At 40.8% G+C, this 21528-nt stretch overlaps 1 protein-coding gene across 3 annotated transcripts in view; it reads right to left on the bottom strand.

Annotated features, from left to right (window-relative positions):
• Positions 1-2212: 2212 nt before the first annotated feature.
• LOC121964233 (kalirin-like) overlaps positions 2213-21528 on the bottom strand; it is a 46006-nt gene continuing 26690 nt past the window's right edge. Inside the window, exons 36-57 of one of the 3 annotated variants that reach the window (XR_015775845.1) lie at positions 20973-21074; positions 20747-20901; positions 19931-20033; positions 17734-17895; positions 16955-17153; positions 13208-13258; positions 13013-13116; positions 12472-12603; positions 12241-12354; positions 11668-11738; positions 11476-11542; positions 11285-11388; positions 10635-10704; positions 10150-10236; positions 9086-9178; positions 8953-9003; positions 8032-8109; positions 6957-7142; positions 6703-6874; positions 6236-6381; positions 3456-6157; positions 2213-3405 (exon numbers count right to left, since the gene is read on the bottom strand). Coding sequence is in view for 1 of the 3 variants with exons in the window: in XM_088074284.1 (XP_087930410.1) it covers positions 5972-6157; positions 6236-6381; positions 6703-6874; positions 6957-7142; positions 8032-8109; positions 8953-9003; positions 9086-9178; positions 10150-10236; positions 10635-10704; positions 11285-11388; positions 11476-11542; positions 11668-11738; positions 12241-12354; positions 12472-12603; positions 13013-13116; positions 13208-13258; positions 16955-17153; positions 17734-17895; positions 19931-20033; positions 20747-20901; positions 20973-21074 (2433 nt within the window). In the remaining 2 variants the exon portion in view is untranslated. Of the gene's footprint in view, positions 6158-6235; positions 6382-6702; positions 6875-6956; positions 7143-8031; positions 8110-8952; positions 9004-9085; positions 9179-10149; positions 10237-10634; positions 10705-11284; positions 11389-11475; positions 11543-11667; positions 11739-12240; positions 12355-12471; positions 12604-13012; positions 13117-13207; positions 13259-16954; positions 17154-17733; positions 17896-19930; positions 20034-20746; positions 20902-20972; positions 21075-21528 lie in introns of all 3 variants that reach the window. The other 2 variants (XR_015775846.1, XM_088074284.1) reach the window with 2 other exon arrangements.

Below are 21528 nucleotides of genomic sequence, written 5' to 3'. Positions count from 1 at the left end.
ACAGACAAGAATTCACTGATTACTTCTGTCAAACATGTTGACAAAGAAATGAGCAACTTAACAAGACGTGGCCCAAAAATTATGAAAAATAAGTGAATAAGGAGATTACCAGAAAAAATCAGGAAAAGAATCAAAAACAAACAACAAAATTACCTTAAAAATGCTGAAAAAAAGAAAAAGTAAATGAATTAAATGCAGAAATAAATTGTAATTTTAAATATAGTTCTCTGCACATTTGTACCTATTTTTGGATATTTTCTTAAATAATTCTTACCTCTTACTTTTACTTTTTGGGGACAAAAGTTTGGATAAAGGTTGACTTTAACCCTTTGAAACCTGGAGCGACATTTTTTTGCTTGTGCTGCTTTCAGCCGTCTTTCACAAATATTTAAACCTCTGAACCCTGAGAATATTGGTGCGATTTTTTTACAAAACATAGGAAAAAAACAAAAAGCAACACATTAAGAAATGTTCCACAAATTGCAAGAAATTTGTAGAGAAAACAATATTTACAATTATAATAATTACAATTTAAAATTATATAACAGAATAATTATAATTCCTAAACGCTTTTTCCAGGTCATTTACTCATTTGTTTTTTGTTTTACTTACTTTTCTTTTTAAATTTTTTTAAATTTGATTTTATTTTTATTTATATTATTTTCACGTAATTTTCTTTCTTTCTTTCTTTTTTTTTTTTTTACTCATTTCTTGCTAATTTTGGGGTCATTTTTTTTCTTTTTATGTTTTTGACAGAAATCACACCAAACTGCTCGGTTTTAAGAGTTGAACCTTTTTTTTTTTTTTAATGTAAGAATTTAAAAATTACTCATAAAGTTGTTTTATTTCTGAATGGCTGCAGAAGTGCAGTAAACCCAAGTTTGACCTTCAAACTCTTCAGCTTTATCTGTGGCGTGTAATTGGTTAAATTAGTTTACTGCTTTACCGCTGCTCTTAACAGAGTTTCTGATTGTAATAATCTGTGCCAACAACTCGACCTTCACATTACCGACCGTAAAAAAACACTTTGGATTTGTTGATGCATTTAGGGAAAGATAGAAACATTATTTTTGAGTGTCTGTGGTGTTTTTCAGTAGCTATGACTCCACTTGCAGAGATAAAATTGAGTTTAAAGCTTTGACACCAGACTGGAGTTCACTCCTCGTCTTAAGCTCCGAAGTCAGCGTTCTTATGTTATATGACACACGGTGACGCCGCGTACTGATGTCGTTCATGTTCTGCAGGAAAAAAAACACTTTCTGTAAAGGCCACATCTATAATTCACTACAAATGCATTCATAGTGAATTATAATGCATTCATAGTGAATTATAATGCATTCATAGTGCTTTATTACTACACTCATACACACACATAATGCTTACTTTGCTCGATATCCTTATAGATGAAACTTACAATAAATTTTAAGTGTCTAATCAATCAGTCTAACCTTTGAGTCTAAGTGCACATTTGTGCCAAATCTGGAAAAAAAATCCCACATATTGACCCTGACATTTGACCTATGACCACCAAAATCTAATCATTTAATCACTGAGTCAAAGTGGATGTTTGTGCCAAATCTGAAGAAATTCCCTTTAAGGGTTGTTAAGATTTTATGTTAATGAATATGGCTGAACGGACAACCTGAAAACATAAAGCCTGTGGCCTCGGCTATTATCAGCATGAGCTTGAAATACTTAATTTCAGCCTATAGTTAGGGCTGGCTCAGGCTTGCCTTGAACCAGCCCGTAGTTAGGCTGATATTGGCCGAGTAGCAGACTTCGTCACCAGCAGACTTCCTGTGATACACAGAGCTCCCTCTCTCCCTCTCTCTATATTTAATAGTACATATAAGACTTTAGACCTCTTTGATAAAGCTCATAGTTAGGGCTGGCTCAGACTTTCCTCTTTGATAAAGCTCATAGTTAGGGCTGGCTCAGACTTTCCTCTTTGATAAAGCTCATAGTTAGGGCTGGCTCAGACTTTCCTCTTTGATAAAGCTCATAGTTAGGGCTGGCTCAGACTTTCCTCTTTGATAAAGCTCATAGTTAGGGCTGGCTCAGACTTTCCTCTTTGATAAAGCTCATAGTTAGGGCTGGCTCAGGTTTACCTTGAACCAGCCCCGAGTCAGGTTGATCTGTGTGGGCAAAATGCCAAACTCAGATTTGAAAAAAAAACGACAGTCCACGGATCACAAAGACCATACACGGCTAGTTTTGGATGAAAAATGAAGTTTATTACAAACAACGACAGAGAGCTGTTAGCAGTCAGTTAGCAGCTGTTAGTTCTGTACAAATAACACTGTTTGATTGGTTAGTTGAGTTTGCCAAACGGCAACAAGGCTAGGTCTCAAACAGCACCCTACGCCCTCCGTAGTGCACTATATCTACCCTTAACCCTCTGTAGTACACTACTTTGCACCTTTGAACCCTTCGTAGTGCACTTCCATCCTCCATAGTGTGCTATTTTCCCCCTTAAACCCTTCATAGTGCACTACCGTCATTCTAAACCTCATCACTGTGTTTGAGTTAAACTCTGAAATCTTGTGCACTTTGTTGCACCCTACACCCTTCATCGTGCCCTTCCCTCCATCCTAAACCCTCCACAGAGCACTACATAACACCTTTAACTCTTCATTATACACATTTTTTCCACTTTACACCACCTTAAACTGCACTATCACCCTCTGTAGTGCACTATAATCCACCTTAAAACCATCTGGTGCACTCCGAGTTCACAAGTTGCGACATTTTATTTCAAAGATATCGAACCCACAGACGTTACTTTTCTTTGTTTTTCTGCCAATGACAACATCGACATTCCTGAAATAAAGGTAGTGTCATTTTAATTTTAATTCTTTTTTTAACGTATCATTCATCTGTTTTAATGTTGCGTTCGTGTCACGTGGGATGAAGACGCGGGCGTTTACGTCTTTAAGACAGGTCTCTGACTGCAGAGCAGGTTTGTGTGAGGGTTAAAAAATACTGTGCGTTTTGCTTTTTCAGGCACTTCTGTATTATATAGTGCCGGGGTTTTAAAACTACAATGATGACGTGAACGCCATTGACGTTTCGGGAACTCCCACGTGACCTGAATGCAACATTAACTGAAGTGCAACACACACTGGACTCGTCACTTACCATTGTGTGTGTTTTGAATGAAGCTGATTTTAGCCATGAGGAAATGTTTTAGTGACAGAGTATTTTCTCGTGCGTTATTGTGTAAGATTTTGAAGTCGACCTCTTTTTATAAAATCACTTCATCATTTTACTCTATAGACATTTTTGTGTCTTAATAAGCGTATTAATTTTCGAGGTATGGCCAAAAACATGTTTGCAAAGTCACACCAAATTGTAATCCATTCATTTTTAAGCCCAAGTGGACGTTTGTGTCAAATTTGAGGAAACCTCAAGGCCACCAAAATCTAAGTGGACGTTTGTGCCAAATTTGAGGAAACTGTCCAAAGGTATTCTTGACTAATCACAATCACAAAATTAGGGGGACAAGATCACAGTGAGCTTTGGCCAACAAATTCTGATCATTTCATCACTGACTTAAAGTGGATGTTGGTGCCAAATTTGAGGAAATTCCTTCGAGGTAATCTTGAGATCTTGCTATCACGAGAAGATGAGTGCAAGGTCACAATGACCTCTGACCACCAAAAGTGGACGTTTGCATCTGTCTCGTTGTCGTGAACGCAATAGCCCAGTAAAACCTCGATGGAGTTCCTCAAATTTGGCACAAAGTCACATTGACCTTGACCTTTGACATCCAAACAGTTACATCTTTAGATTTTAACCTGCAGACACACGATAATCTTTCTGGATAAAACACACGAGAAACGACGTTTTAGCCACACCAGTGTGAGTTGCACATTAAAAACGCACCCTGACGAGCTGCATCGAAGGTTCCACCTTTATTGTTTTTATGCTGCGTCTCTCCCTACACCCTTCACAGTGCACCACCTGACCGCTCCGTCGCCCGTGCACCTGACCGGTGGCGCCGCACCTTAAGGACCGGGGTGTTGTCTGAGAATGGCACCAGAGAGACAGAGAGAGAGAGAGACAGAGAGGTAGAGAGAGACAGGTAGAGAGAGACAGGTAGAGAGCGTGTTGAAGGTTATAGACAGTCACAGTAGGTGGAGTCGCCGTCCATCTGTCCATCCGTCTGTCTGTGGGACGGACAGACGGACGGACAGAGGGACAGACGGTGTCCAGAGTTAGTGGGGGAGCAGTTGGAGGTCTGGTCTATTTACAGGAACAAGAAATGCATAAAACTAACCAGAGCTGCACGCACAGGGAGGGAGGACGGGAGACAGGGAGGGACGCCGGTTGCTATGGTAACAGTGGGGATTAACGGGAGAAGGGGAGGTTGGCGGCGGCGGCTCTGGTTCGCTAAAAAGACCAAAAAAAAACCAAAAAAAACCTGGTGTCACCGCAAACACAATCATCGCAACGCTACACCGGGACACCACCTAACTGTCCGTGGAAAAACACACACACAGGACGTCGTCACTAACACACACACACACACACTCACACACACACACACACACACTCACACACACACTCACACGCTCTCTCACACACACACAAACATTAATATGACAAACTTGTCTAACTGAGGTGAAAAACAGATTCTAATACTCTTAATAATTATCTTCATCTTCTGGGTAGCGGTGACGTGTGTGTCGGGAGTGTGTGCGTCCGCGGTCCGTTTATACACACTATTAACAGGATGACACGCAGAGAGAGTTCTGATTGGCTGGCGGGCTCTTCTCTTCCAGGAGGCTTTTATTTTGTAATTTTTTTGTTCTGTCTTTGCTTCCTGGAGTCCCGGCGGTGATGATGAAGATGACGATGAAGATGCGGTCTCCCTCCCCACACAGGAAACAGTTTGTGACGTCGTCAGAGTGGTTCGCTCCGGGGGCGGGGGCAGTAAACTGGAGGCCGAGCCGACGCCGTCTGATTGGACGAGGCAAGGGCGGCGGTGTGTTTTGGCTGAGTGTTGAAGCACCAGGAAGGAGGGAGGAGACTAACAGTACCTGCTGCTGCTGCTGGGAGAGAGTTTCATACTGCCGGCCATCAGAGGGGCCCAACGAGGGGCCACAAGGTCAATCTGAGGGGCCACAAGGTACAACGTCATGTTCTGCTGCAGGAGGTGCTTTTATTTTCTCAGATTTGTTTCAAATCTTTGCTTTTTTTCCTTTTTTCCTTTTTGTAATTTTCAGTTTCTTTTCACAGGTTTGTTTTTTTATTTATATGAAATGTTAATAATAATAATAAATAATAATAAATGTTAATAATTTTGTAGCACAAACAATTAAAATTTGGTTAAAGAGGAAAAATAATCCATAATGGCGGGAAAATAACCAGACTTAATCAACTGTGCCAAGAAAATTTAAATTCCCCTTAAATAATGTGGAAACAACAGTTAAAACAACTGAATTTTTTAAATAAATAATCAACTTAAAAACGTGTTCATAAATATTGTAATTAAGTACATAAGTACTTAATTAAGTATTGATTACTCAGAAAACTTATGTTGTTCCAACTGATTTTTCACAGTTTAGAGGAATTTTAAAGCGTAAATCGACAACGGCGAGGAAATAGAAAACAGTTCAAATAAGCAAAAATGACAGAAAAATAACGTTATTTAATCGCCGAGGTAAATTTTGAGAAACGTAAAGTTTGTCCTGATGGCGGCGCTGCAGGAAACATCGGCCGCGTTCAGTCATTGATTTGATATTTTGGGGTTTTTTGGGCTCGCTGATGTCACCAACTTGAGGCTCCACTCTAACCACTGTGATAAATTTCCCAGCATGCCTTTGGCCCTGACGGCCTGCAGTATTTGGCGTGTACTTGAGTAAACGGGACTCTGCTGTCAGTGTGTGTGTGTGTGTGTGTGTGTGTGTGTGTGTGTGTGTGTGTGTGTGTGTGTGTGTGTGCGCGTGCGTGCGCGTGTGTGTGTGTGTCAGTGTGTGTTGAGCACGCTGCGCGGCACCCAGCCCTCGGCGGCCGGCGAGTCGCTGTTGGCGGGCCGGTACACTAGACTCTGACCCTGCTGGTTGGACGCCAGAATCTGAACCTTCTCGCCCCGAAACACGGAGATCTCGTCCTCCCGAACCGCCACGAAGTCCTGCAGCACCAGCACCAGCTCCTGAGGGGTCAAAGGTCACGATCAGCTCAAAACTTTAACAATCGGAGCCTGAAATTCGGAGGGGGGCCGAGTTCAAACCTGGTCGTCCTGCTCGCTGTCAGGAGGAGGCTGAGGGGCGTGGCCGTTGGGTGTGGGCGGGGCCGACGGCGGTCGTCCTGACGACAAAGGGCGGGTCACAGAGATCCCGCCCTCCTTCCTCTGGTACTCGATGGGAGACTGTAGGGCTGAAACCGGATCAGATTCAGGTTCAACTAAACAACATCCAATCCAGATGTAAATGCGACCAGAGTTTAATGGAAAATGTTCAGTTTCAGTTTTTTTTTTCTTCAACAATTTTTGGGGATTTTTTTTTTTTTGAAGGCATGTTGTCTTTTAAATTCACCTAAACTGACGACATTTATCACAGCCTGAAACTGTAAAAACAGAAGTTATTGTTGGATTTTCAAATTTCCGACAGTCCTTGAACACATGTTGTGTTATACAGGTTTGAGAAACAAAACACCAGGACTTTTCCAAAATCTGACAGCAGGCACCCTGGTACTCACCTGACAGGAAGTTGTTCTGAGCGTCCAGCAGGGTGGCGATGGTCTCCACCCAGGTCAGCTTGATGCTGGCGGAGGACGCCTGCAGCGTGAAGCGCTCCGCTGAGCCGCGAGACCACAACACGAACTTACAGGGATCCCCGTCCACGCTGTCCTGCATCGCCAGGTAAGTCACCTGATCTCACACAAACACAACACCATTACTCCCAGTGTAAACCAGTCCGTGTCTTGATTAAAGCCGTGTCAACCAGGCTGACCTTGATGCTGTTCTTGAACTGGTATCCCGGGTTGTTGGAGCCTTTTCGCAGCAGCTCGCTGAAGATGACGATCTGCTCGAACAGGAAGACTCGGCGCTCTTTACTGCGAGACAAAACTCCTCCGTCCTGCTCCAAAACGCAGAAGGTCTCCTGCTGCAGCAGCTTCCCTTGAGACGTCAACTTCCCCTGGACGACAGAGGGACAGAGAGACAGGTGAGGACAGGAAGACAGGTTAGAGTCTGTGTTACCTGTGGGGTTCCTCAGGGTTCTACTGTCGGTCTTTTATATTTTCTGCAAAATTTGTTTTTCCACTACTTGGCGGCTTGTTGACATTGTTTTTAAATACCTGTGGAGTTCCTCAGGGTTCTGTTGTCAGTCCTTTATATTTTTACTTCATTTAAACCTGTATTTTCGGGTGAGGGGGCTGCAGAACAACATTATTGTCCCGTTGACAGTATTGATTATTGCTGGTGGAGTTCCTCAGGGTTCTGTTATTGATCCTTTAGACTTTCAGTTGGTCAGAGTTATATTAATTTAATTTTTACGTCTGTTATTTATTGAAAAAACTGCGAAAAACTAACTGAAAATCTGTAACAATTCACAGAAAAGATACAGAAAAACTTGCTAAAAAAAGTAACAAAAAAATTAATCAAAAAAGTTACTGAAAAACGTAACAAAAAAGTTACTGAAAAAAACTTAGTTAGTTACTGAAAGTCTTATTGAATAAGTTACTGAAAAACTTGCTGAATAACTTCCTGAAAAAGTTACTGAATAACTTCCTGAAAAAGTTACTGAAACTTAACAAAAAAATTAAAGCAAAAATTTTCTGAAAAATGTAAATGTTTACAAAAAAAACACACTTCATTAAGTCATATTAGCTCTTGAAATTAGCTCAAAGTTTTCTAATCTTTATTTATTTTCTCATCCTGGACTGAAATTTACGTCACTTTCCTGTCCGACAGACCAACTCGGGGCGTTCACACGGACGGACGGCAGGACGGACGGACGGCAGGACGGACGGACAGATGGACAGATGGACAGATGGACAGACAGAGACAGGTAAAGACAGGTGTACCTCGTATCCCTGCAGGCGTCCCAGATTCATCATGTCGTTGCAACGTTTCGGCACCAACGACATCAGCTCCACCGCTTTCTGTCCAAAACAAACACAAAACACGGTTTTTAAATATCACAAACGGGGGTCACGCGCATTTTAACCCCTTAATTTCCATGACTTTTCAATGACTTTGAGTCAAACTTTATTGATCATATGTTTTCAGAAATAACAAAAAGGGGGAGGCCTGTCAGATCATTTTTTCGGCGCGGGGGAGGGACTTCACTGTCGATTTTTAAAGAAAACACAGCAGGCGTGTTTGCATTAAAACGTTTTTATGCCTTGTTTTCTCTTTAAAAATGTTTTAGCTTTTTTATTTGATAAAAATTTGGGTGATTTTTTGGCTTAAAAAAATGTGATTTTTAAAATATTTGGCAATGATTTATAAAAAGGTAATTCTTTTCTTTAATAATTTGATTTTGTTTTCTTTAAAAATGTTTGATGAATTTAAACCATGAATTAAAAAATATTTTGTTAAAGGGAAAGGCTTTCTTCAATAAAAGGCTTTTCTTTCCTATAAAAAAATGGTTAAATGTTTTTTGTGATTTCTTTTTTCTTCAAATTTTGTTTTTTTTTTGGAGATCAACAAAAAATTATTTTACATTTTTTTTGGCATTTTTTTTATTTAAAGAAAATCACCAAATTGACACCTTTTATCAGACGAAAACTGTAAAAAAATATTATTGGATTTTCTAATTTCCTTGAAAATTCCATGCGTTTTCCAAAACTTTCAGGATGTCCTAACTTTTCCAAATCTTTTCTCGGGCTGGAAATTCGCATTTGCAGCTTCCATGTTGATATGAGCCCCTCACTAAAGTTTGATGACACTGAATGTTTTTTTTGTGGCCTGAACTGAAATATAACGCAGAGATTTTGACTCACTTCGATCTCCTCACAGTCGAGTCCTGCTTTTGACGTGTACTTGAGAAAATCCTGAAAAACACACAAAATAAAAGTCATCGTTGAATCGCTGAAGACGTGTTGTTGAGACATGAACTCGCGGCTCCTGGCAGACCTTCAGCAGCAGCTGGTATTTGGTGATTCTCTGGATGGGTTTGATCAGATAGTCGCTGATGGACATCCTGCAGCTGATCTCGTGCTGGATCTCCTGCACACACACACACACACACACACACACACACACACACACACACACACACAGATTCACTTTGTTTTATTTCATCATTTCTTAGTTTTGCAGGAATTATTTAATCGTTTATTTAAAGGTGCGTTTCAGACTTTTTCTTGTTCCTTTTTCATTGATTTAATCAGCTCGTCTTCTTCAGGTGGGACTCTGTTGTTTTTTTAAAGCAGCAAAGCAAAATTATTCACCCGCCAGATTTGACCCATTTTTTCTCTTGTTTTATATTTTTTCTTTTGCAAATTGAATATCTTTGTTTTTTGTTTTTTTCATGCTGTTTAAAAACCTTGCACACAATATATCTGCACATTTTATTCTCCCGCTCTTCCTCACTGCTCTCTGAAAACCACAACTTCAACGAAACCGCAGATTTTCGTTTTATACTGTAGTATGTTATCCTCTGGATGTACGTGATATTTTAGTATTTGTATTTTAGTGTATGTAAAGTGTATTATAGTTCATTCTTACACTTTGTATTTTATAGATATATATCTTACACCAAGACTGTGCTAGGGTTTACTACTTTTTATTTTTACTTTTTCTATAGTTGTGTGTTGTTTCTTTCACACGGCATGTCTATTTTTTGCTTTTTGTTGCTTTTAATTATATTTTAATTATAAAAAGCTTTTTTTGCTTTTTTTCAACATTTAACAGAAAAAAAACCGAATCGATCATGAAAATAAACATTACTTGCAGCCGTGTTTCCAACAAAGCAGCACAGAATCAAACTTACAAACAGGAAAAAACAAAGAAAAACTCACAATCAAAAACAGAGCTGACCAAAACTCAGTGACTAAAAACAGAGCTGATCACTGCGGTGTTTAAAATGTCGGAAACCGTAAGTCCGGTGGTATTCTGTATTTTTCTTCACCAGAATGACTCTTCACACAACAAGACAAACACAAAAAGAGTTGATAAAGCAGGAAGTGATGCGTTACCTCAAAGAAGGTCTCGTACTCGATGACGATGAACTCTGACCTCGGCTTGTTCTGACAGTAAACCACGTACATGTGGAGGCGACGCTCCTGCACAAACATTTTACAACAAATCAGTCCCGCCATTCAACGGGAGATGTTCATTTTTTCTTTTTTTTTAATCAACGTGGTGTCTTGGCGCCCCCTGTTGAGCAGTTTCAAAATAATTTAATATACATGGATCATCGTTGTCATTTAACAGCTTTGTCTCTGAGGTCAAATTTCAAGTCAGCTGGACTCACATTGTGAGGGCCGTGGCCTTTCCAAAATCACATTTTAGCGTCTTAATTATAGCGCCCCCATCTGGCCATTTGAGGTCGTATTTATTTAGCAATTTCCAGCCGCTGCCGAAAGTGTCACGTGTTAGCGATGTAACATCTCACTGAAATTAGCAAAAAACGTTCAAAAAAAAAAAAAAAAAATCAGCACAAGTTTTGTTGTGAGCTCACGTGTCTGATGAAGAGGTCGGCCAGCAGGTCATGATTCTGGACACAACGGTCCAACTCCACCAGGAAGAAACTGAGGACACACACACACGCACACACGCACGCACGCACACACGCACACATAAACACGCACACACACACACACACACAAACACACACACACACGCACGCACACACACACACGCACGCATGCACACATAAACACACACACACACACACACGCACGCACGCATGCACACATAAACACACACACACACGCACGCACACACACACACACGCACGCATGCACACATAAACACACACACACACACACACGCACGCACGCATGCACACATAAACACACACACACACGCACGCACACACACACACACGCACGCATGCACACATAAACACACACACACGCACACACACACACGCACGCATGCACACATAAACACACACGCACGCACACACGCACGCACGCACACACGCACGCACGCACACACACGCATGCACACGCACGCACACACACACGCACACAAACACGCACGCACACACACGCACACATAAACACGCACACACACACACACACACAAACACACACACAGGCGCGTGAGTGTGACGGTGTGTATTTATAACGTGTGTGTGTGTGTGTGTGTGCGTTTGATGCGTACTCGCGGTGCCAGTCGTAGATCTGCTGGATGTTTCCGAAGACGATCTTGTCTTTCCCCCTCATGTCCTCTGGGATCCCTCTGACCTCCAGCCTGGACATGAAGCCCTGAGACACACACACGCCGTTTGTTTTCATCACACTTCCTGTTTTTAATCGTTTAAACTCGACGTTCGGTTAAAGTCGGTGTCTCACCTCGACAATCACACCCAGATCCTTCACATAGTCCTTCTCCGTTTGGATCATCTCGTTCACCACAAACCTGCACACACACACACACACACACACACACACACACACACACACACACACACACACATTTAGAGACGTTAATTATTTTGGATTTTCACATAAAAAGTCACATGTTTATAAATGTATTTCTCTTACATGCGTCCTCTCAGCGCTTTGTTCCTCTGCTCCGTGTCCGACTCGTTGGAGCCCTGATCTGAATCCAGAGCCTGCGGAAAATTAGAGAAATGATAACCAACCAAATCGGCTTTTCACCACCGAAATCTGATCAGGTCATCGCTGAGTCCGAGTCAACGTTTGAACCAAATTTGAAGAAACTCTGTCGAGGAGTTCACGCTAACAACGATTAATTAAGTTTTTACTTCCCACTTTTTGAAAAAAAGCTGCTGAAAACTTGGTGAAAAATGTTCTGGAAAAAGTTGCTCAAAAAGATGCTGAAAAACTGTTTGAAAAACGTGCTGAAAAATATCCTTAAAAACGTACTAACAACTAATTAAATACTTAATAAAAAAATCCCACAAACCAGCAGAAAATCAAACTTATGAAGAAGAAAAATAAACACGAGCTAAAGGAACGAATAAAAGCGCACAATTAAAAAAAACTTGCTGAATAACTTCTTGAAAAGCGACATTAAAACGTCTCTGTTTGGTCGTTTCAGCTCTCGAAATGAACTAAAATTCTGGGGTTTTTGTGTGAAATCTCCGTGGTTACCTCGGGGTTGTTTGGGTCTTTGATGATCTGCATGGGAGGCGGCAGCGGCGTGCTGCTCTCCTCCTCTGGCTCCTCCTCCCCTCCGCTCTGCCCCGCCTCCTCCTTCCTCGCCTTCTGCGCCGACAAAAAACACAAACCTCATTTTTCTGTCGTCGCCCTGTGTGTGTGTGTGTGTGTGTGTGTGTGTGTGTGTGTGTGTGTGTGTGTGTGTGTGTGTGTGTGTGTGTGTACCGTCTGCGCGTTGCCGGTGAGGGGCGTGGTCACCTCTGGTCTGTTGTCCCGCCTCCTGGTTCTGATTGGAGGTTTCTTCTGTCCGTCAGCTTTCCCCTGACTCAGCCGTCGGACCGGACTCGTCAGCCAGCGCTGCAGCAAACACACGAAATCACCACGACAAACAAAACCCGACCTAACACTTCACCCACCGCTACAGCCGATACTCACGGTGCCAAAAAATACACGGGAAAAACACGCTTCACAAAGAATGTACGTACATTTAAAAAGGTTTAACACATAATTAAAAACTTAAACCACATTTGATAGAATTTCAGCCAAGTTCAGGTTTTCAGGTTATCAGGTTTTGGGTATTGACTTCCAAAATGTAGTGAAGTATAAAGCTGCGGAAAATGGAAATACTCGAGTCAAGTACAGGTACCTTAAAGTTGTACTTAAATGCAGTACTTGAGTAAATGTACTTCGTTACTTTCTACCACTCGGAAAGACTGTGAACAGATTATCTCTGTGTACTAATAATACTTTTACTTCTTCTGTTTACCTTCAGCGTGTTCCCGGTCCCAGAGCCGCTGCGTTTCGGCCCCGGAGAGCCGACGGCGCCGCCCGGAGCCCCGCCCACTCCGTACACGGTGGGGGAGGTGGCACCTGAAGAGAGGAGAGAGACACACGGAGAGGTCAGCGACATCACGGCGAGCGTCAGCAGGGTGAGTAAACGTCAGCCAGCACGTCGACTCACTTTGGCCCGTCGTCTGGAGCCCCGAAACTTCAGAGCCGAACACGCCGGAGTCTGCGGAAAACAAAAAATACAAACAATACAGAACAAAGATCACAACAGACGGAAAACGAGAGTTTCGTCACATGTAGCCAGAGAATCCTTGATTTATGGCGTAAAGTGTTCACAGAAACGGGACGTTCGGGAAAAAATATAGAAACATGGTGATAACGCGGAGAAAATCAACATGCTGCAAATACACAAATAAAAAACCAAAAAACAACACTGAAAAATGCAAATCCAAAAACGTAAAATTGACATTCACAAATAAAAACTGGATTCACAAATAACTGTTTGAAATATTTTAATAATACAAAAATATTCACAACTGTTTTCATTTATTTGTAAATTTAAAAATTGGGAATAAAAAATAACTAAATATTAAAATAAAAACAAATACAGGCACTACAACATATATAAAAAAAACAATAAAAATAAAACATTAAAAATATATAAGAAAGGAAAGGAACTGGGAGGAAAGTAAAACACAAAAAACAAGGTCCAAGTTAAACTCAAGTAAACATGGTGAAATAAATGTGGAAATATTTAAGATAAAATTTAAAAAAAATCTAAATTCAATTCAAAAAACTGCAGCAAATAAATAAATAAAATAAAGAAATACGAAAAAAGACATAAAAAACAAAAATAGTAGAATATTCACAGAAGTAATATTTAGAGAGGATGAAAGAGGAGTAAGAAAAATGAAATGCTAAACATTCTGCCTAAATAAAATAAAATATGATGAATTAAAATAAGATGGAAATCGGTATGTGTGGATCTTGTACACATTTATAATTTCTTATTAGTTTTTTGTAAGTGGAAGTTTTACATTTTCAGATTACACATTTAACACAGATGGGTCATACTGACACAAATGGCCCTCCATAGAAAACGTGGGGTTAAAACATGTTTTAATTTCTACATTAAAGTATTTCCACAGTGTGGTTTGTGGTACTTTTACTGCAGTAAAACATTTGAGTCTGAAGTGAAGCATTAACAGAGAGACAGTTTTCTGCTTCCTGTCTGTCAGCGAGACTCAACCTCCTGCAGACTGTGTGTGTGTGTGTGTGTGTGTGTGTGTGTGTGTGTGTGTGTGTGTGTGTGTGTGTGTGTGACTGTGTGTGTGTGTGTGTGTGTGTGTGTGTGTGTGTGTGTGACTGTGTGACTGTGTGACTGTGTGTGTGTGTGTGTGTGTGTGTGTGTGTGTGTGTGTGTGTGCGTGCGTGTGTGTGTGTGACTGTGTGACTGTGTGTGTGTGTGTGTGTGACTGTGTGTGTGTGTGTGACTGTGTGTGTGTGTGTGTGTGTGTGTGTGTGTGTGTGTGTGTGACTGTGTGTGTGTGTGTGTGTGTGTGTGTGTGTGTGTGACTGTGTGACTGTGTGTGTGTGTGTGTGTTGGGTGTGGTAGTTGATGGTTGTGTGACGCTCTATAGAGACACAGTGAACCTGCGTGTCCTGTTTAACACCGGAGTCACATTCCTGCAACACGTATGTTTGTTAGTTTGTTTGAGAGACGTGAACACACACACACACACACACACACACACACACACACACACACACACAGTCACCTTGTTTGTCACTCATTAACCCACACATAGCATGCACACACACACACACATTTAAACCCACCTTGCTCGCCCTCTCCCTCTCTCACAATCCATCCCCAAACAGCAGAACAATCCCAGCATGCACCTCTGCCCCGCCGCATGCTTCGGCTTCAGTCCATTCAGAAAAAAAAAGTTTCGACAAATGCAGAAAATAAAGAGACGCACAGAGAGGTGTGTGTGTGTGTGTGTGTGTGTGTGTGTGTATGTGTCTCGGCGCTCAATGGACTACAGGCTGAGAGCTGAGGGGCGGGGCCAAACCACATAGGGCGGAGCTAGAGCCAATATAAAGTTATAATGTGAGGAGGGGAACACAAAACTATGATAAAAAATAATAAATAACAAAATAAAATATTTAAATATACATACATATATATTTAATTAACATGGAAAAATAATGACAAATATATTGAAAGAAAAACATGAACATTTTGACTAAAGAAATAAAAAATAAATCACGTAATATGAAAATAAATACATCCTAAAATAAAATAATAAAATTATATATTCTAAAAGTGTAATAAAGCCTTGAAATATAACAAACTAAGTACAAAAATAAGAATAAATAAAAAGGAAAATAAATTATTAATGTAAATAAAATATATATATTCAAACAAAATTAATGTGGAAAAATAATGAGAAACATACTGAAGAAAAACTAGGAAAATTAGTAAAAAAGCATAGATAAAAACATTATATATATGTACAGTATGTTACAGTTGTTACATAGAATAAACATTGAAAAGTTAATGACAAATTCTTTGAAAAATTTAAACTAAAGAAATAAAAATGAAATCACAGAAAAGAAAGAAATATATGAGAAAAAATAATATATTAAACGATTTTAATAAAAAACTAAATGAAACCAAATTACATAGCATAAAATAATTCTAAATGAATAACAGTATATAAAAACAATATATTTAATTAAGTAATTACAGGAAAACACAAAAACTTATTTAGAAAATGAAAAAAATTTATTAGTGATTGAAATAAAACTAAATAAATCCAAATAAACAGGAGAGCTGACCTGAAAACAACTCCTTCTTTTTTTAAACTGAAAGTCCCTCTTGTTTTGTGGCGGGGAAGAACACACACACGCACACACACACACACACACACACACACACACACACACACACACACACACACACACACACTCAGGATGTTACTCTTCAGATTCCTGTTGAGTCTGAAAATCCTTCAGGTCGATGTTTAACCCAGGAACTGTGTGTGTGTGTGTGTGTGTGTGTGTGAGTGAGACATGTTGTCTCACAGGATTACAGATTAAGATGAAGATGACCTCTCAGTCACGTCACCATCATGAGGTGAAATCTGAACTCTGAACGCTGCTTTTGTTTATTTTTAGATTTATGTATAATTTTGTGTTATTCGTGAAACTTGTAGGAAAATTCAGTTTATATATGTGACTTGTGGGGACATTTAGTTTATTTATTTGTAACTTTTGGGGACATTATGTGACTTATGGGGACATTTAGTTTATATATGTGATTTGTGGGGACACTGAGTTTATTTGTTTGTAACTTTTGGGGTCATTTGGTTTATATATATGTGACTTGTGGGGACATTTAGTCTATATATGTGACTTGTGGGGACATTTAGTTTATATGTGACTTGTGGGGACATTTAGTTTACATATATGTGATTTGTGGGGACAATGAGTTTATTTATTTGTAACCTTTGGGGAGGTTTTATATATTTTAAGTGCCTAGATAATGAAGCAATCAAAATGTCCTAAAGTCTGTTCCAAACATAAATGAGACTCTTTAAAATGTGTCCTCGTCGGTGTGGACACTCTCTGACTGTCTTTAAAACAAAGTCCTGATGTTGACTTGAAGCGTCGGATCAAACAAACAAACAAACAAACAAACCATTATTTTACGCTCTGCTGCAGAACAATGACTCGTGTGTGTTTACAACTTAACAAACAGGGATTTAAATATTTAATGTGGACAGACAGAGACAGAGACAGGATGTGGGACATCACAACAACACCGCGGGGTCAGCCGAGGATGTTTAAAGTTCCCTCTGTTTAAACAGGAAGTGACATAGGGTGAGGACAGGAAGCGGCGGCAGGTACTCACCTCTCCCGGCGCTGACGTTAGAGGCCGCGTTGGACGAGGACGACGTGGTGGGGGTGGAGGACGAGTTGAAGGACGAGGAGGTGGTGGTGCAGGTGGAGGAGGTGCTGGAGGACGTGGTGGAGGCCGGGACGAGCCCCTCCATATCGGCTGCACTGTGAGAGTGGGACAGACAGAGGGCGCTCATCGGCAGTAAACCCTCCTGCAGGGACACACAGAGGGGACGTGAGACACATTTGTCCTGATACATGTGAGGACATTTAGATGGTTATTTTTACTCACGAGGACATTAAGGTGCGTTTGATTCTTTTACCTGTAGGTGTGTTTGATTCTTTTACCTGTAGGTGCGTTTGATTTTTAACCTGTAGGTGTGTTTGATTCTTTTACCTGTAGGTGCGTTTGATTCTTTTACCTGTAGGTGCGTTTGATTTTTAACCTGTAGGTGCGTTTGATTCTTTTACCTGTAGGTGCGTTTGATTTTTAACCTGTAGGTGCGTTTGATTCTTTTACCTGTAGGTGTGTTTGATTCTTTTACCTGTAGGTGCGTTTGATTTTTAACCTGTAGGTGCGTTTGATTCTTTTACCTGTAGGTGTGTTTGATTCTTTTACCTGTAGGTGTGTTTGATTCTTTTACCTGTAGGTGTGTTTGATTCTTTTACCTGTAGGTGTGTTTGATTCTTTTACCTGTAGGTGTGTTTGATTCTTTTACCTGTAGGTGCGTTTGATTTTTAACCTGTAGGTGTGTTTGATTCTTTTACCTGTAGGTGTGTTTGATTCTTTACCTGTTGGGGCGTTTGATCTGTCGTCCTGGCCAGACACCACCCGGGCCGTTCGGCTGAGCGCTCCACCAGCTCCACAGTCTGTCCACAGCGGACGCTGAGCTCTCCTGGTCCCCCGGAGGAGAAATCCAATAACACCACCACTAACTCACAGCCTCCGGACAGCTGAGGGGACACACAGAGACAGACATGCGGGACAATCAGACAGGTAGGACAGAGTATTTAAAGTGACAGAGGTGTGTGTCCTGTGGTGACATCATCTGCTGCAGCTGTCTGGGTGTGGACATTAAAACATATGTCCTCCACCCGTCCAATCACAGCAGGACACGCTGAGCTCTGATTGGCTGAGGAGCACGTGTCCTCCAGCTGTTAGAGAAAACAAACAGACTCAGCGTGTCCACTGGGAATAATGGGGTGTTACCGTCCAAACTGAAGACAGCTGTGAGACAAACACATGCAGGACAAATCCTCCCAACACTCACACACACACACACACACACACACACACACAAATACTACAGTTTATAGTTTATACAGTATACAAGAGTGTACTTGTACTGCATCATGAATGTACGGAGGACGATTTGTGTCAATATAACAAGTGTTAACAATATGTGTGTATATGTGCAGAGCGGGGACACTCAACATACTCAGCGTGGAGTTTACCAGATGTGACAACGCTTTCAGGATTTTAGGACATTTCTAGGATTTTAGGATGTTTTTAGGACATTTCTAGGATTTTAAGACTTTTTAAAGGTCTCAGGCCATTTATAGGATTTCAGGAAAGATCTAGGATTTTAGGACATTTCTTGAATTTTAGGACATTTCTATTGCCACGTTTCGGGTCGTACGCCGTCCCTCAGTTTCAGCGATTAACCAACAGGAAGCAACATTGTTGCTGGCTTTGCAGAACTGTTATATATATTATATTATATTATATTATTATATTATATTTTAAGAAATCACTAATTTAACTTTTAAAACTTTAGTTTGTTTTCCAGATGTTACGAATAAAAACAGTCGATCTGCTCGGAGTCAAGAACTAACGCTGCCTTCAGGCGCTCATCAGAAATATCGTGTACACGAGTTACGAGCTCACGGTCGGCCCTCCAAAATCCCGAGTGTGAAACTGTGAAATTTGGACAGCTCAGTGACTTTTAATAGCGTCACAGTTCAGTATCTGCGTCTGTTAGCAGCATTAGTCCATTCGTAAGTTTACTCAAACAACTCTCAGAGGTCAAAGGTCAGCTGAACCTCAGCGCAGGAAAAACAAATTAAACGTACCTGAAGAGCCCTGCAGAAAGAGTTTTATTGTCCCAATAAAACCCCTAAAATATGCGTAAAATATCCCTCTACAAAAACAAAATAATAAAAAAACACCAAAAAGACAAAAAATATCCACGAGAAAAAAAAAGAAAAACACAAAAATATGTCCCAATAAACCACCAAAGACATGAGTAAAATACCCCTATAATCCACAAAATTATATTAATTTTTAAAACAAATCAATATAACACCCACCAAACGAGACAAGAACTATCCACAAAATCAAAACAGAAAAATGATCATATCCCCATAATCGAATTGTTTCGTTTTGTTTTTAATGTGCCAATAAACCACCAAAAATACGGGTAAAATATCCCAATAATCCACACAAAAAATCCACATAAAACCCACCAAAAAAGACAAAAAATATCCACTTCAGCAAAAAAGAAAAAACAAAAAAGTGTCCCCATAAACCTCTTTTTTTTTTAAATGTTCCAATAAACCACAAAAAAACAGGCAAAATGTCCAAATAAACCACAACAAAATTAGCAAAATATTTCCATATTAGCCACAAAAAATACAAGCAACTACACTATTGAAAAATTATTCAAATATTCCCTTAAACCACAAAAAAAGAAAAAAAGGTTTCCTTATTAACCACCGAAAATTATGAACAAGAAAACCTGAAGTTAATGTCCCCATAAAGCCCAAAAAGCTGCAGAGAGCAGCTGAACAAACGAACGTACCTGAGGAGCCGAGAACAACGACGTCTGCTAGAAAACAGAAAACTGAAGAGAGGAAACTCCCCGAATCTCTGACAGCCGGCCAGCTGCTGCAGTGAGGTCATCACACTGAGGGACACACCCCTCTGAGGACACACTGTGTCTGTGTGTCTCTGCGTGTCTCTGCGTGTGTGTGTGTGTGTGTGTGTTACCTTGTCGCTGTCAGCCGTGTTCTGAGACGTTCGGGAGGCGATGGAGACGGTGTCCGGCTGACTGCTGGCATCACCCAGACTGTCTGCGTCCTCGCTCGTCTCCCTGAGACACACAGACAGACAGAGACATTGATGAAAATATAATGTGGCCAAAAGTATGTGGACAGCTTTATTTTGCTTTTATTTTATTTTTTTAGTTTGTTTCAAAAAACAGTCTCTTTATTTTTACCCTGAAAACACTTTTTTAAAAATACTCCTCAATCTAAAAGCCCTTAATTTGGAAAGAAAGTAGATTTTAACTCTTTATTTCTTTCAAAAACATGGGAAAGAGGCAATTAAAGAAGAAGTGACCCAAAAATACAGTACTAAACAGTATTAAAAAAAACAACAAAAATCTGAAAATTAGTTTTTAAAAAAATTGTGAAAATGACAAAAGTGCTTAAAGCATGATTTTAAAGTGTAATAATAAATAAAGTGTTTCATTAGCTTCTTTTCTCTCTTCCCCCTGTAGAAAGTGTAGCGAGTAGATTTATCCGTCGTTTTTGAACAAAGGTTAAGGACGACGTTTGTCTCTGATCACTTTGATACATTAAGTGTGTGATTATTGATCAGAAATCAGCCACAGTGACAAAACATCACTGAATGTGTGTGTGTGTGTGTGTGTGTGTGTGTATCTGCTGCTGTTAAATGCGCTGATTTCTGAATGAGGTTTGGTCTGCTGGGGCTCAGAGGACAGACTGTCCCGGCCCTCGGCTCAGAGGTCAAAGGTCAGGTTGAATTTGGCGTGGGGAATGTGGCACGGCGGTGTGAGCTGACCTGCGGCTGATGCTGCGCTGACGGCCCAGCGTGGGGTTAGGCGTCTTGGGGAGGGGGATGGGCTCCCGCAGCGCCCCCCGCAAGTGGCCCCGCCTCTCCTGGATCACCTGTCGGATGCTGCGGACCCACTCCTGCTTCAGCTCCAGGGAGGACGCCTGAGAGGACACAGAGGACACACTATAGACACTGTCAAACGGCCGTTAAACGTCTCCGCGAGTGCTCGTACCTTCAGGACCGTCTTGTTGTCGGACGTCGGCGTTCGTCCGACCCACAGAGCGAACTTACAGGGGTCGCCCTCGATGTGCTCCGTCACCCCGAGCTCCGACGTCTGACAGAGAGACAGACGGCAGGTTAATCTGTTCTCTGTGTGGACGTTCGACAGGATTCTGAGGACGTTTTTGCACATCATGAAGCGCTGTGTCCCCGTAAACCAGGTTCACAGTGACTAACAGTAAATTAGAGACTTAGTCTTCATGTAGCTTCAGCGGTAAAAACACGGACTCATTCTGATCTAAATCTGCAGCCTAAACGTCCTGATCAATAAGCAGAATAAAACAGAGTCTATATGGACTCTCCTGCATGGACAGTAAACACCACGTCTGTGTGCAAAAATGTCCCCATGAACCACAAGAAAATTAACATTTCCCGGCAAACAAAAGAAATTAAAGAAAAGGGTCCCCAAAAGCAACAAAACATCTCAATAACCCCTCCAAAAATACGAGAAAAATATCCTTATAAACCACCGAAAAATAAAAAAAATTAACATTTTTAAATTTTTTTTA

Source organism: Plectropomus leopardus, chromosome 24 (assembly GCF_026936395.1).
Source record: "Plectropomus leopardus strain MGB_pleo_1.0 chromosome 24, ASM2693639v1, whole genome shotgun sequence".
NCBI lineage: Eukaryota > Metazoa > Chordata > Actinopteri > Perciformes > Serranidae > Plectropomus > Plectropomus leopardus.
This window is presented reverse-complemented; position numbering and strand designations above follow the sequence as displayed.